Here is a 14,380-nt window from a genome sequence, read left to right as displayed (position 1 = left end):
AACAGTTTATTATGATGACCCCTCTCTACTGGCAAGATCTCCAAAGCAGCTCATGTCTCTGAGCCTAGTAAGGCTCAGTCGTTGCCGATGCACCCGGCAGGCGGGGCTCTCCACGGCCCTGGTCTCGCTCACCAGCTCCCTCGTGCTGGGTCAACTGCTTGCTCCTTTCAGAAAGGAAAGCGCCTGGCATGTGTCAGGCATCTCAGGTGTCTTGAAAAGCTCCAAAGGTGAAACAGAAAACCCTCCCGGTGCGATTTTCCTATTTGATCCTTTGTCTCATGTGTTCCCCTTGGGGATGAACAAGAAATACTTCCCTGAATAATTCATAGGCCCCGAGATGGAAACATGCAGCCTCTTTTTAATAAAAAGGCTGGGACGTGGCGGGGATTGTACCTCTTCTGGTTGCTCTCAGCAAAAGCTCAGATATCTGACAAGCTCTTCACAAATTCTTCTTCTAATAGTGAGACAAAAATTAAAAGCCATGTAATATTTTTAATCAAACAGACTAACATTTGGATAATACGTAAAATTATTTATAAATCTGTATGGGGCTACAGAAAACTCACAAAGGGAAGTTGGAAAAAATTAAGTAGCTGTAATTATGGTAAGGTTTGATTTCTGTTTAAAACTGAAAATGACTGTCTTTAGTTTCCTATTTCATGAGCACCTACTAGGTGCCAGGAACTCTGCTAAGATTATTATGTAAATCATTTCATTCTTTCTCGCAACATCCCACTGGGGTAGGAGCCCAATTCACCGAAACACAACAAGGCGCCTGAAGGTTATGTGACAAGTCCGAGCTTCCCCAGGAGTCAGGACCAGGGCTTAGTTCGAGTGCAGATGTAACCCATAAGCAGACACTCTTTCCACGGGGCCTAATTCCCAGTGCGTCAGCATTCTTCTGCTGGAAACCAGCAGTTAGTGCCCATCCCCTTCTACATTTTGCAACATTACCATGAGAAATGGCAAGATAATGAAGGCTCTGGGATGCTTCGGGGAACATTTTACTTATTAGTTACAAAACCACATCCTATTAGTCTTGGACAGACACAGCCTGTCTAGTCAAATGCCTTCATTTTGCAGAAAGGACACTGAGGTGCTGAGAGCTTAGGGGCCTTTCCTGAGGTTAAAGAGAAAGCAGCTGATGTCGCTGGGACCAGAACTGTGCCCTCAGACTCCCTGTCCAGTGCTCACTCTTCCATATCACACACCACCATCTGATTATGGGTGCTAAAGCCTCCACGGGTGTGGACACGAAGGGCCCTCAGCTTTAAAATAAAAGGTTCTTCTTTCCTGCGGTTCATGACATCACCGATGTCTACTGCTAAAAATGAAACAACAATTCAGAACCAAAGCCCAGCATGCAGGCCCAGAGAACGCGGCACGGCTTTTCACAAGTTCCTCAGACCCTGGTAACTTGTGAGTTTCAATTCAGACCCTCGCAGGAAGATGACAGAGGACTGGTGAGGCAGCTGCACTAACATACACTCATAACGGACAGAACCCTCCTGAGCGAGCAGTCTCCCCACCTAACTGAAACCGACACGGCCAGGTGGCCGGCTCCAGGGTCTCTCAAGAATGATCCATGGCAAGGGGTGGGGGCAGCAGGGCAACCCCAGGCTTCTGGCCCAGGCTGTAGACGAAGGATGTGCACCGCCACAACCCCACGCAGCACGGACACTGAGGTGGCTCATCTGCCTCCTACCTCTCAGGGCAACATGGCCAGACACCCCCGCTGGTAGGATGCTCCCTCCCAGCCAATGGCCTCAGAGACTTGCTGGAGTCTCAGGCTCCCTTAAGGGAAGACAGCCTCCCAGTTTGTAAAGTGTTCTGACTCTCATCCTGAAGTCTCCCCGGGATATGGAAACCCCCAAAGGTGGCTACTGCAAGCAGCGCAGAGGCTGAGATGACAGTGACAATGCCCCATGGCCACAAGAATGTCTTTATCAAACTGAGAGCCACAGCGTGGCTTAGACTGCTGGCCAGGAGACCACAGCACCTAACAGGATGTCAGGTAGGGCTGCTGAGGCTATGCACAGCCAACTCTGGGGGCGCTGTTTGCATAAGCTATGGTAGAAACGGTGCCCTCTGGCTTCAGGCCATGTGACGGCCTGGCAAGCTAACTGCATGGGGCCTTTGGAAGCAGAAGAGGGTGTGAGGGTCATGTGCTACCTGCTGCTTCCAAGGGCTGTCACCATGCCAGAGTAGGGGCCACCGCCGGGCTGATGGACTCACCAGTCGCTGCATGCTCTTCACGTGGGTGGGGCTGATGGCTAAGGCCTCTTCATACCACCGCCGCGCCTCATCCATGCTTCCCCGGAGCTCGGCAATCTGGCCGCGCATGTAGAGGACGTTGTGGGACATTGGGAAGAGGTTGGCAGCTTCTTGGGTACAGGCTGTGGCTTCTGCAGGCTTCCCAATGCCGATGTAGACTTCAGCTGTGAGGAGAGAGCAACGGCACATGCTTTCCTGGTGCCTTACTGAGGGCCTGCGAGCAGCCACCATTCTGATGTTCATGTTCCCCGCACGGGAGTCTGGCGGGGCCCGGAGCCAGCTGATCCCTGCTCCGAGTGGAAATGGCTGCCACCGACAGTCCCTCCTGCCCACTCCTACACAGGGACTGGAGTCACCTGTGGGCCTTGCAGGGCAGGCATAGGTCACCACCAGGCAGGCGGCAGTGAGGCCTGCCTGGTCCCTGCCCCAACCTCTGAGGACACCCACCCTCAGGGCCCACCCGGGGCTCCTCAGTGTCTGGAGAGAGACCGGCCTGGTCCAAACCTCGGCTTTGACCACCATAGAAAAAGGGCCAGAATGAACAAGGAGACAAGCAGACCAGAGGCACACAGACCCTCAGAGGGCAACGGCTCTGCCCTCTGACCCACTCTCCTGATGCCAAGAAGCATGATGGGGCTGCAGGCTGCGGCTATCATGTTCACAGGCGTGAGGCAAGATGGCTGCCCCACCAGACCTGGCCCCTGAGCTCACCTCTGACCAGGGAAAGTTGGTGCACCCTGTAAACTCTTATCAGTGTCACAATGACAAAGCCCTTTGACAAGCCAAGCTATTGCTTTTAAAACAAGCAGGAAAATGAACCTCCTACCGATCCCAGGCCTCAACTCTGTCACCTGCATGTGGAGCCAAGCCCCTCTGCAGCCCTGGCCTCCCTGAAGAGCCCTTTTGAGTGTTTCCAAGGGCGGCCTCCCTGCCTCCCAGGTGCACACTTGTCGAATATCCAGGGGGAACGTGTCACCTGGCCCCTAGGGCCTCTTCTCCTGGAGCCTTGCCAATTGAGGCACCACCATCTTTCGAGTCAGCTGGGACTGAGGCTTCAGGGACATCTGAATCGCCCCCCACCCCTCTTCAGGGCCAGCAGGGCCACATGGTCAAGTCTGCAGCCCAGAGCCTCACACAGGCGCCGCCTGCTCTGTCGGGGCTCACGGACCCCTTCTCCCACCTGCAGGCCAGACCCTTCCTCAGCACTCTTGCCTTGACCACTGGCGTATCCTGCAGTAAAAGAGGTTTGCACCCCCACTTCCTAGTTATGTGTATGTTTGTATGAATTAATATCTTACATGTCATATGATCCACAGCAGTACACAAAATAGAAATGTTAAAAGAACAAAAACAAAAAAAGAAAGTTTAGGCAGGATGCGGTGGCTTGCGCCTGTAATCCTAGCACTTTGGGAGGCCGAGGCAGGCAGGTAGCTTGAGGTCAGGAGTTTGAAACCAGCCTGGCCAACATGGGGAAACCCCGTCTCTACTAAAAATACAAACAATTAGCCAGGCATTGTGTTGTGCACCTGTAATCCCAACTACTAGGGACGCTGAGGCAGGAGAATCACTTGAACCTGAGAGGTGGAGGTTGCAGTGAGCTGAGATCATGCCACTACACTCCAGCCTGGGTGACGGAGCGAGACTCCGTCTCAAAACAAACAAACAAACAACAATAACAAAAAGAAACGAGAAAGTTTTACTATTTTCTTTGTGCACCTTACTGTGTCATCTCCCGGAGCCCACTTCGGAAACTGCCTCAATTATGCAGAGACTCCCCTCCCTGCCTCCTGCCCTGGTCATGAGCCTGTCCTCCACATCTGCTGCCAGGTTAACCCTGAGGCCAACCTCTGGGGTGGCAGCCACCTGCTCCGAAGCCCTCCTTCCCTGGGGCCTGTGGCTTCTGCGCCTGCCCAACAGGCAGCCAGGCCGAGGCCCTGTGCTCTGGTTTTCTGTCTGTGTGCACCCACGGGAATATGGGCTGTAAGTGACATGAGGGCAGGGTTTGTGTCTGTGCTGCCCGCTGCTGCATCCCCAGGGACTAGAACAGTGCCCGGCACATAGTCAGAGCTCACTGAATTGCTGAATGGATGAATAGTAACTAACAACAGTAGTAGCTAACACTTATTAAACATGTGCTTTGTACCTAGAGGCCTTCTCAGTTCTCATTGTATCTGCATGGTGATCCAGTAGGTACTATTATTTTATCCCCATTGTCCAGATGAGGAAACTGAGGTGCAGAAAGCGTGAATACCCTGCCCGAGTTCTCAGGGCAAACTGGAGACAGAGCTGGGATTAGAACCCCGGCCACCTGGCTGGGAGCCTGTGCTTGCAGCCCCCACAGAGAACAGCATCTCCTCTGGCCCAGGGAGACATCCAACTCCTCTGCAGGCCTTGGGAGCCGGGCACACTGCCCTTAACTGCTTCCTACTGCCTCCCCAAACCCCTGGGCTCTGGCCTTGCTAGTGCTGCTTCTGCACACACAGTGGGTGTCCCTGTCTCCACACTTGTGTCGATTCTGTGGCTTGTGCCTGTAAAGCCGTCACTCCAGCCTCCTTCAGGGCCCAGATGGATCCCGCCGTCCCAGGGAGCTCTCTGACCACCCACCTCAGCTGAAAGGAAAGCCCAGCTTCTGCAGCTCCTGATAGCCGGGTCCCTGTAAGTATTTTTGTGAGGTCTCGAGTATGCCAGGGATAGCCCTGGCAGGCGATGGGGCAGATCCATCTTTCTGGCTCCCAGCTTCAGGCCCAGGGGTGGGGAAATGGCTGGTGTGTATCTCATGGCTGTGGTTACTGGTGATAATGCTGACCTTTGACCTCAATCAGCCTGGCAGGTCCCTCCCTGGAATACCTCACTTCCCTGGTGATGATATTTGTACCAACGACTGACTCCCCAGGCCTTCTCTCCCTAAGAGAAGGGCCTGGAAAAAGCGGGCCTCGCCTGACCCAGATGCACCCAGTACCTTCTGTCTGTCCTTGCGCCTGCCAGTCCCTCCTCACCAGAGATGACAGGGCCCCGGGGCTTGTGGAGGGGCATATTGGGTGACTCCTGCAGACACAGAAACGGGCAATTCCAGCACCATGCACTGAGCCTTGAAGGTGACCGCCTAGCCGCACCTGCCTCCTGATCTCAGGAGACTCAACTTAGAAGGTACCTCCTGAACTTCTGTATACACAGGGGACTCTATAGGGACAAAGAAGACATTTCTCTGTCCTTTAGTTTGGACCAGGCAAAACCTCTCCCTTCTGGGAGACAAACACCCTCCTAATGACACCATCAGGCTGTCTGATATGCCTTTCAGTAGCACAATTCCCTTGACGCTCTCACCAAAGAGTCAAATGTGTGCCCACTGAGGTTTTGGTTCTTGAGTGTGGCGGCAATACAGGGGAGCAGGACAGAGCGTCCCTCTCGTTGCACGCCTGGCTCCTGCCTTGCTGCCAAGCTGGGAGTGAGTTCATTTCCAAGATCCCAATCCTGGAGATGCTGTGGGCTGGTGAGGCCGCCCAGCCTCTCCCACTTAGAGCATTATGAACAAAGGCCGACATGGGAGAGCAGGGATGAATATGCCCAGAATAAGAATCAACGTGGGGAAAGCCGTAAATGTCAATAAGACTGTGTGCATGTCATTCCTCCTCTCCAGGGGTCCTCCGTGAGACCAAATGTGATTCCAAGTATCTCACTGGTCGCCGAGCCTGCATAAGCCTCAGGTCTGATGCTCTCGCTCCCTTCATGTGATGGGGAAACGGGAGACGCAGACGGAACCAAGTCAGGATCATGATGGAAAGGGAAAGAATCCAGCCCTCCATGGCACTTTTCAGTGCTGTGGAAGTTGCTGGAGGAAACCTATGGCTCTGATAAGGCCTGTGACCCTGACAGATGTGGCAGGAAAATGCACGGCCTAGGGTTGCTCCCAAATCCCTCCATTTTCAGCTCAAAAGGAAAGACTGAAGGCACAATGTCCTGCAGTGATTTTCAAACCATTTTCACCAGTGGAGGCTCTTTCTTCCAAAGAGCTCTTACCCCAGGATACAAAATACTCCTAAGAGTGGGCAGTGTGGCTACCTCTTGTCTGTCCTCCTCTCTGTGCCTCTGAGGCACCACTGGGAACACTAGGGTTTCCAATTTGCAAGCCACAGTGTCATGAGAACATGGAGGACTTGGTTCTTGGCCCTGGGCCTCGTGTGTGGCCTTGGGCAAGTCGGTCACCTTCTCTGGGCCTGTCCACCTGTCAGGTGGGGGGCCTGTGCCTGGCCCACAGCTCTCCCAGGGCAGTGGCAGGCATCAGACAACACAAGAGTGGCAGGGATCAAGACAAGGCCGTGCCAAGGGATCAACCATAGGCTGAGCATTTTCCTGCCACATCCGTCAGGAGCACAGGCCTTATACCAGTGCCTGGGTTTCCTCCAGCAACTTCCATTCACCAGGAAGCCTGGAGCTCAAAGCAAGTCACGAATGGTGAGGGTAACTCTTAGTCAAGCCTAAGCTCTCTTGGAGACCGCAGAGTGGGGAAGCTGAGGTGTGAAGAGATAACCAGACTCATTTGAGCCCCGCAGCTCTATTTCGCTGGGTCAGAGTATTTGGGGGATCCAGGTCTAGCCTTTCCATTTCACCATGGCCCCTTAAGACAATGACTCTGAATAGGCATTCCCTCTCTAAGAGAAAATTGCACTTGCATGGGGCACAACGTCTTAGGCTCCAGGAATGAAGCTTTAGTGGTGGGGATTCAGACACCAATCAGGTAGGTTGAGATGGAGTTGGAGAGGAAAACGAAAGTATTTCTAAGGTTTCCCACCACCTCTGAGATCACCCCAGGATGTAGCCTTCTTTGCCTAGGCATGTGGCTGGGCCTCTAGGACAGAACGAGGCCACAAGTATCGACTATGAACCTGCACTACTTGAAAAGCCTTCTTTCCTGGGAGTCCGCCACCCAAACAAGGACCACATATTTCCACCCAGCCTCCCCAGTAGCAGAGCTGGGGATTTGATCTCCATCTGCCTCCCTCATCTTCATTGGTCTGGAACTCAGGAAGAAAAGAATATCATTTATACTTTCCCAAAGCCCCCCACATAGAAACAGTATGGCTTTCTCACTAAACTATAGACAACTCCTAGTCACAGTCATCTCTGTATCCCTCAGCAGAGGATCTAGAGGCTGGTCCCCTAGGACACAACTTCGTAGGTGCTCAAGAAAAGTCTGCAGATTAATGAATGCTGGGTGTGGATCAGAGCAGGGCAGCCACTTCTGTGGGACAGGTCAACGAAGACAGGTGAAGGCCAGGGAAGCAACAGCAAATGAAATCTCCCTGTTCCTTTCACCAACGAGTGAATTCAATTTAAAGAAAATAAAGGGCCTTGTGAGCTTATTAAGAGATACAAGAATTGGTACCAAAGGAACAGAAGCACAGCGAAGCAGGCTCTGGGAACTCAACGCCATCAGCTGCCAACAAGAATGCACTTCAGCACAAGGTCAGTGCTCCAGCTGCAGGGCAGGGTCTGGAAGGTCACTCTCCAAAGAGGTTCCAGGGACAGATATTCTGTCCTGGCTGCTGGTGGCTGACTGCCTCTCACCAAAGGTAAGGGGTGTGGATACTTCCTACCTTATTTTGAGAGCTCCATAAGCTCTGAATGTTCTCTTAGGAACCCTTGATTTGTCCCTGCTATTGGGTTACTATGAAAAATGTTGTGGATAAAATCTCCCCACCATGTACAAAGCTTATTTGGCATGAACATAACCCATATGCTTTTGCTTGGCATTTAAAATTCAAAATTAGGGCTCTGCCGCCTTTCCAACCTCGTCTTTTGCCCCAAATGCCTTTCAGCTTCCCTCTGCCCAGGACCCCCCAGAAACCCAAGGCAAGCACTTTTCACCCTCACATTCTTCCTCTACCTTGTGTGTGCTCTGGGACACCCCTCAACCTCATCTGCCCTGTCACAGTGAGCCACAAGTGTGCCAATCCTCCTGCAGGGCTGGGTCAAGCCTGTTCCTTCCTCGCACCCTAACTCTGCCTTGCCCACAGAGGGCTTCCTGGAACCGTTTGCTGAACCAGACGGGAGATGTGATCCTAAAAGGGCTGAGCTACACTGTGAAGGGTTCTCTCTCGAGGTGAAGTGGTGTTCCTGGCTGGGGGACCTGGTGCCAGATGCACCCAGAACCTCACGCAGGTCTAGTTTCCTCATTCTTCATTCATTCATTCATTCATCAAATGCTTGTCAAGCCCCTGCTTCATGTCAGCTGCAAGGGGCTTGCCCTGGGCTTGGCTGTGCAGGGTGTGCACAGGCACTGGGCTGAGGGGGCTGACAACCAGCCTGGGCCCCACTGCAGGCTGTGTGCCTGGACAGGGTTGCACCAGCCCGGAGGAATGCAAGGAAGCCCTTTCCTTCTCACAAAGGTGTTCTCCACTAGCCAAGGCTGCTCCCTCTGGGGGCTTAGTCTATTCAGAAGGGACATCTTTTGGAAATGCACACAAAGGAGCAGTCTAGGCTGGAGGCAGCCCTCAGAACAGCCCCGAGATCTTCTACCTCACCTGCGCCTGGCAGAGAAACGTGACGGAAAGGACGCACGGCAATAAGTACCTCCCGACCTCGCAGCTCAAGCCGGCAGGCTCCCTGACCCCTCCAAACCATGTCCTTTACCCCTGACCCTGCCTCCCTAAAGAGAGATGCTGTTGAGGGCAGAGGGGTCCCACCTGAAACGCAGGGTGTCTGCTAGCACAGAGGATGCTCCTAGAGCCCACCTTCTTTTTCACATAAAAATCAGCGCAAGGGCCAAGCAGAAAGGGATCCTGTGTCCTGATGGGTCTCCTGTCACCCTTCCAAGCCCTCAAGGCCTAGAGAGGCCTTCAACTCTGTCGGCTCTCACTGGACTTAGCCTTGATTCTTTTTTTGTCTGAGGAGGGTTAGCAAGTGGAAGGAGTCAGTGATTTTGTCTTCAGGTGCAGACCTACCCTGAGCTTCTCTGGGCCAGACCCCGTGCTGGGACCTGAAGTCCCCAAATTGAGCACAGCCCAGGCTCTGGCCTCACTGAAGGCCCAGCCAAATGTCTTTGCCAGGGTCGGGCTGTGCAACTGCCATTAGTCCCTGAGTCTGCGTCTGGCTGTGTCAGTTTGTTGAGAGGGATCCCTTCTCCAGGGGCTCCGTGGCACAGCAAGACAAGCTCCTCCTCCCCTAGCTGCAGCAGTGACAGGCGCTAGCCCTTCATGCCCTCAGCCCCGCTGTTCTGACTCCTGACCCATCCCCTCAGCTGCCTTGACAAATCATTCAGAGAGAAGTCAGAAGCCAGCCAAGTGGACCCCGAGTCTCTTCTGGCCACCAAAACGACAACTCATCTGTGTCCTCTGTTCCGTCCACTCTGTGTCTCTTCTGCCTTCGTCGCTGAGAGCCAACCCCTCTGCCTGTGCCCTGGACCCCACCACACTCTTGCTGGAGGAATTCATTTCACCTCCACACATCCCTCCTCTCTTCTGGATGCCGAGGGCCTCATTTTTACCTGATCATCCCTGTGGGCAATCAACGTGCTCCAATGGGCTTCAGCCTCCTCAGTCCCGATGCAGCTCCACACACCCAGTCCACATGCTCCAATGGGCTTCAGCCCCCTTCAAGCCCCAGGCTCCCCATCACATCCCTCACTGCTGCTCCAGAGGGATTCTTCTTGCAAGAACTGCGCACCTTCTATGCCTCAACTTCCTCACTTGCCATTTACTCTGCAACCCACACCAGACAGCATCCATCTCCACCGCGCCACTAAATCCAGTCTCGTCACCATCACCAACACTCCCATACATCAGGTCCAGCAAATGCTTTTGTCTCTACCATTCCCAACCTCTCAGCGGCACTGCCCACTGGCCACATCCTCCTTAAAAATCGTTCTTTTAGTAGTTGTTATGTGTTTGCTATGTTATGTGGTTGTCCTAACTCTCTTCCTTTAACAGAGGACACAGAGGCTCAGTGGGAGTGGGAATAGCTTGCCCAGGTATCACTGCTAGTGTGCGGCGGGGCCAGGGTTGTAACTGATGAGTCAGACCCAGGTTCTCGCCTTCACTGCATGGGCTCCTTCCCGCACCGCTGGCTGCCGCGATGCCGTCTGCGCTGCTTTCCTCCCGCCTTGCCGACCACTCCCCTTCAGTTGCTGTGGCTCTTCCTCTGCTCCTCAAGCTTTTTTTCTTTTTTTGAGATGGAGTTTCGCTCTTGTTGCTCAGGCTGGAGTGCAGTGGTGCGATCTCGGCTCACTGCAGTCTCCGCCTCCCAGGTTCAAGCGATTCTCCTACCTCAGCTTCCCGAGTAGCTGGGATTACAGGTGCCCGTCACTACACCTGGCTACTTTTGTATTTTTAGTAGAGAGGGGTTTCACCATGTTGGCCAGGCTGGTCTTGAACTCCTGACCTCAGGTGATTGACCCGCCTCAGCCTCCCAAACTGCTGGGATTACAGGCATGAGCCACGGCACCCGGCTGCTCCCCAAGCGTTAAATGTGGAGGGGCTCAGTCTCACTTCTCCACCTACATTCTCTTCTTAGGCCGTCTTAGCACCTATCTTAGGCCTTTAAAGGGGGCTTTAAAACCCAACTCTTAAAGGTATGTTTCCAGCCCAGATCTGATATGTAGACCGGAGCATCCAGCCGCCTGTCTGGCATCCTGACTTCCTTGTCCTCAGGCACCCGACGCTTCCAAGCTCAAGTGGGACTCTGAAGTCTCTGCCTCCCTGACCCCAACTCATCAGTTCTTCCCCAGGTTTCCTCATGGCATCTTCCTTGAGTGCACATCTTACTGCTGGCATTGTAAATTCGCATGTGTCTGGTGTCACCAGTCACCCACAGACTCAAGCCCCACACTCAGGTTTTCTTACGTATTCCTCCTTTTCCTTCACCCCTCAACATCCAACCTACAACAAGTCCCATCAGTTCCACCTCAGAAGGCATCTCAGGGTCCCCTCCTCTTCATCTCCATTGAGACCGCAGACCAAGCTGCTCTCCTCCACCACCTGGACCAATGATCCCAATTTCCTGCTCTGCTGGCGTCCACTTTGACTGCCTTCCATCCCATTCTCCACATTTAGCTGGAGTGATTTTTTTTCCGGAGAAGGGTCTTGCTATGTTGCCCAAGCCGGACTCAGGCAATCCTCCCACCTCAGCCTCCTGAGTAGTGCCCAGTTTGGAGTGATCTTTTGAAAGTTTGAATGTGGTCCTTTCATGCTCCTGCTTCAAGTCCCTCAGTAGCTTTCCAATGATTTTAGGATTAAGTAAAAGATCTTAACATGGCTACCAGGGGTGCTGGCATGACCTGAGCCTGGGCCCTTCTCCTGGCTCCCCTTGGCTGCTTTACTGCTTACTCCTCAGGGTTCATGCCCCAGGGACCAGCATTCCTCTAACACTCAGAGCTCAGGCTGCCCCCAGGACTTCCCACGTGCTATTCTATGTCTCCATCCTCCCTGACCTGGTGCTAGTCACTGCTGAGGTCACTGCCCAAGTGTGTGCAGGCCCCCTCTGGCTCCTCTGGTTGGAGGAGGCCTTGTGTTATGAGGGGTCACAGGGGCCTACAGTGCTCCCCCCAGCACTCGGCACAAGGAGTTAAGTGCTTCTGTCATTGTTCTGTTTCACATCTGCAAATGCCATGAAGGCCAGGAGCTGTGTCTGTCTTCATAACCATACGACTCCAGTGCCTTGCCCCACTGTGGCACGTGAAGATGCTGGACGATACTGTGTTGACAACTGAGTGCCTACTGTGGGTTGGAGCTAGGGTTCTGGGGCCACACTGGTTGGGTTTAGATTCTGGCTTTCTAACTCATTAGCCATGTAACCTTAGGCAAGTGACCTGATAGCTGTGTCTCAGTTTCTTCACCTATGGAATGGGGTGAATACGGGTATTTATACCTCATAAGGTTATTATGAGGACTGAACAAATTAAGACATATTAAAGTCCTTGGAATAGCATCTGACACATCCACAGTGTGTGGTAAACGTTAGCTGGACAGGCTTGACCCTCAGGGACGTTGTGTTCCCTCTCACAGGCGCTCCCTGTACAGTGACTGCACACACCACCTGTCTGGGAGATGTCTTCATCTCATCACGAACGGGGCAAGGCTATGGGATTACCCCTAGACCCTGCTGATGCAACCTCTGGTGCCTGGGAGGAGTCTGGGCAAAGGGGCCAGGCCAGGCCAGGGCCAAGGATTTTGTGAGAGTATTACAGCCTTAAATTTCCAGCAGAAATCAGAAAATCTGATCTTGCACATCTAAGAATAGCCGCTGGTTTCAACCATGAGAGGTGCCAAAGTGAAAGCTATAATTATTAGTAAGTAACAAGCAGAAATTAACCACCTACCGCAAAGTCATTTTTAGCTGCCGTCCCAAGGTGGAAATTGAAAAATGGGCACCAAGAAGCTGTTTGGTTTGGAAAAGACCTGGCTCAGTGCTGAAGGGCTGTGGACATGCGAATTTACAATGCCAGCAGTAAGGTGTGCACTCAAGGAAGATGAGGAATGGCTCCTAAGGAACCATGTCTTGAGGTGCCACATCCCATGCTGTAATGGGGCTCTCCTGACTTCTGCACAGCGAGACTGCAAAGGTGCTCATTCTATCCAGCCTGGGCTCCCACATTGCAGAAATGGAGAAAATAACCTTCCTCTGACCTTCTTTACAGGATAGTATATAGACAAATGGCACTGGAAGATACCCGGAACTTTTAGGAAAAGAAACCATAAACATGGGTAGTTGCTTTCCAAATATCATGGGAGGCACAGATGCCATAAGAAAAAAATTGATAAATTTATTTTAAAAAATGGCAAAAAAGACAAAAACTAAAAAACAAAACAAAACAAAAAAACCCTTGGAAGAAGATGTTTACAGCACCTATTTCAGGGACAAGGCAGATTTCTTTGACGCACAATAAATGCTTAGAAATATAAAGGAAAAGCTCAGTATCTAAGAAGATAAGTGGTCAAAAGCTACGGACAGAAAACTGAAATACCATTTTCTACTTGTCAGATTGGCAAAGATCAAGGATTCTGAGAATTCATTGTGTTGGCAAGGGTGTGAGAAAGTAGACATTAGCACATTGTTGACTGGAATGTAAACTGGTACAATTCTGTGGAAGGCAATGGACAAAACTTATCAAAATTAAAGAGTACACACCCTTTCATCCATCAGTTCCACTGTTTAGAGTTTATCTTACAGATAAAAAAAAGTACACAGTCGGCCCTCAGTATCCATGGGGAATTGGTTCTGGGACCTCCCTCAAATACCAAAATCCATGGAAGCTCGAGTCCCTGATATGAAATGGTGCAGGATTTGCACATCCTCCTGTGTATGTTAAATTATCCTATGCACATCCTCCTGTGACTAGAGATGATTTTAAATCATCTCTAGATTACTTAAAATACCTAATACAATGTAAATGCTATTTAAATAGTTCTTATACTGTATTGTTTAGGGAATAATGACAAGAAGACAAAGTTTGTACTTGTTCAGTACAGACACGTTTTTCTCAAATATTTTTAATGCAAGTTTGGCTAAATCCATGGATGCAGAACCCGAGAATGTAAAGGGTAGACTGTGTATAGGGATATTTATTGAAGCATTATCTGTGATGGCAAAATACTAGAGCAGGGGAGGTCAAACCACATAAGGTAAAACCCGACAGTGCAGTGAAAGCTGTTTTCTTCTAAATTTACCCCTTAAAAGGCTATGTGAATGTATGATATGATTCTACATCTTGACTCAAGCAAAATCATTGCTTTGAGTCAATATGGCACAAATTGTCATAATAATCTAAATGTTATCAGCTGAATTTAAGATTCAAATCTAAATGTTAATCAGTAGAGTATTGGTTAAATGATGGTCTAACCATACAGTAGACATACTCTGTAGCTGTGACAAAGTATAAGTCACCTTACAGGTGCTGATGTGCACTGACCTACCGGGTAGCACATTCAGGGGGCGGTGGATTTCTCCAGCATGTGAGATTTCTGGAACATGCACAGAACCTGTGACAGTGGTGGCCTGTGGCGGGGGTGACTGAGGCTCAGGGATAAGAGGGAGCCTTTTCACTTTGTGGCTTTTCAATTGTGTGCCATGGACCTATGGAAGGGAGCACCTCTCACACAGAAAGTGGGGACCT

At 51.5% G+C, this 14,380-nt stretch overlaps 1 protein-coding gene across 4 annotated transcripts in view; it reads right to left on the bottom strand.

Moving 5' to 3' along the window:
• Positions 1-14,380, bottom strand: part of TTC7B (tetratricopeptide repeat domain 7B) — a 278,705-nt gene that overhangs the window by 34,857 nt on the left and 229,468 nt on the right. For all 4 annotated transcript variants that reach the window (XM_055288412.2, XM_055288413.2, XM_055288414.2 and 1 more), the window contains one exon: positions 2,236-2,438. In XM_055288412.2, coding sequence (XP_055144387.1) covers positions 2,236-2,438 — 203 coding nt within the window. The remainder of the gene's footprint in view (positions 1-2,235; positions 2,439-14,380) is intronic.

Source organism: Symphalangus syndactylus, chromosome 8, assembly GCF_028878055.3.
Source record: "Symphalangus syndactylus isolate Jambi chromosome 8, NHGRI_mSymSyn1-v2.1_pri, whole genome shotgun sequence".
NCBI lineage: Eukaryota > Metazoa > Chordata > Mammalia > Primates > Hylobatidae > Symphalangus > Symphalangus syndactylus.
Note: the sequence above shows the minus strand (reverse complement) of the source record. Positions and strands in the feature narration are given on the sequence as shown.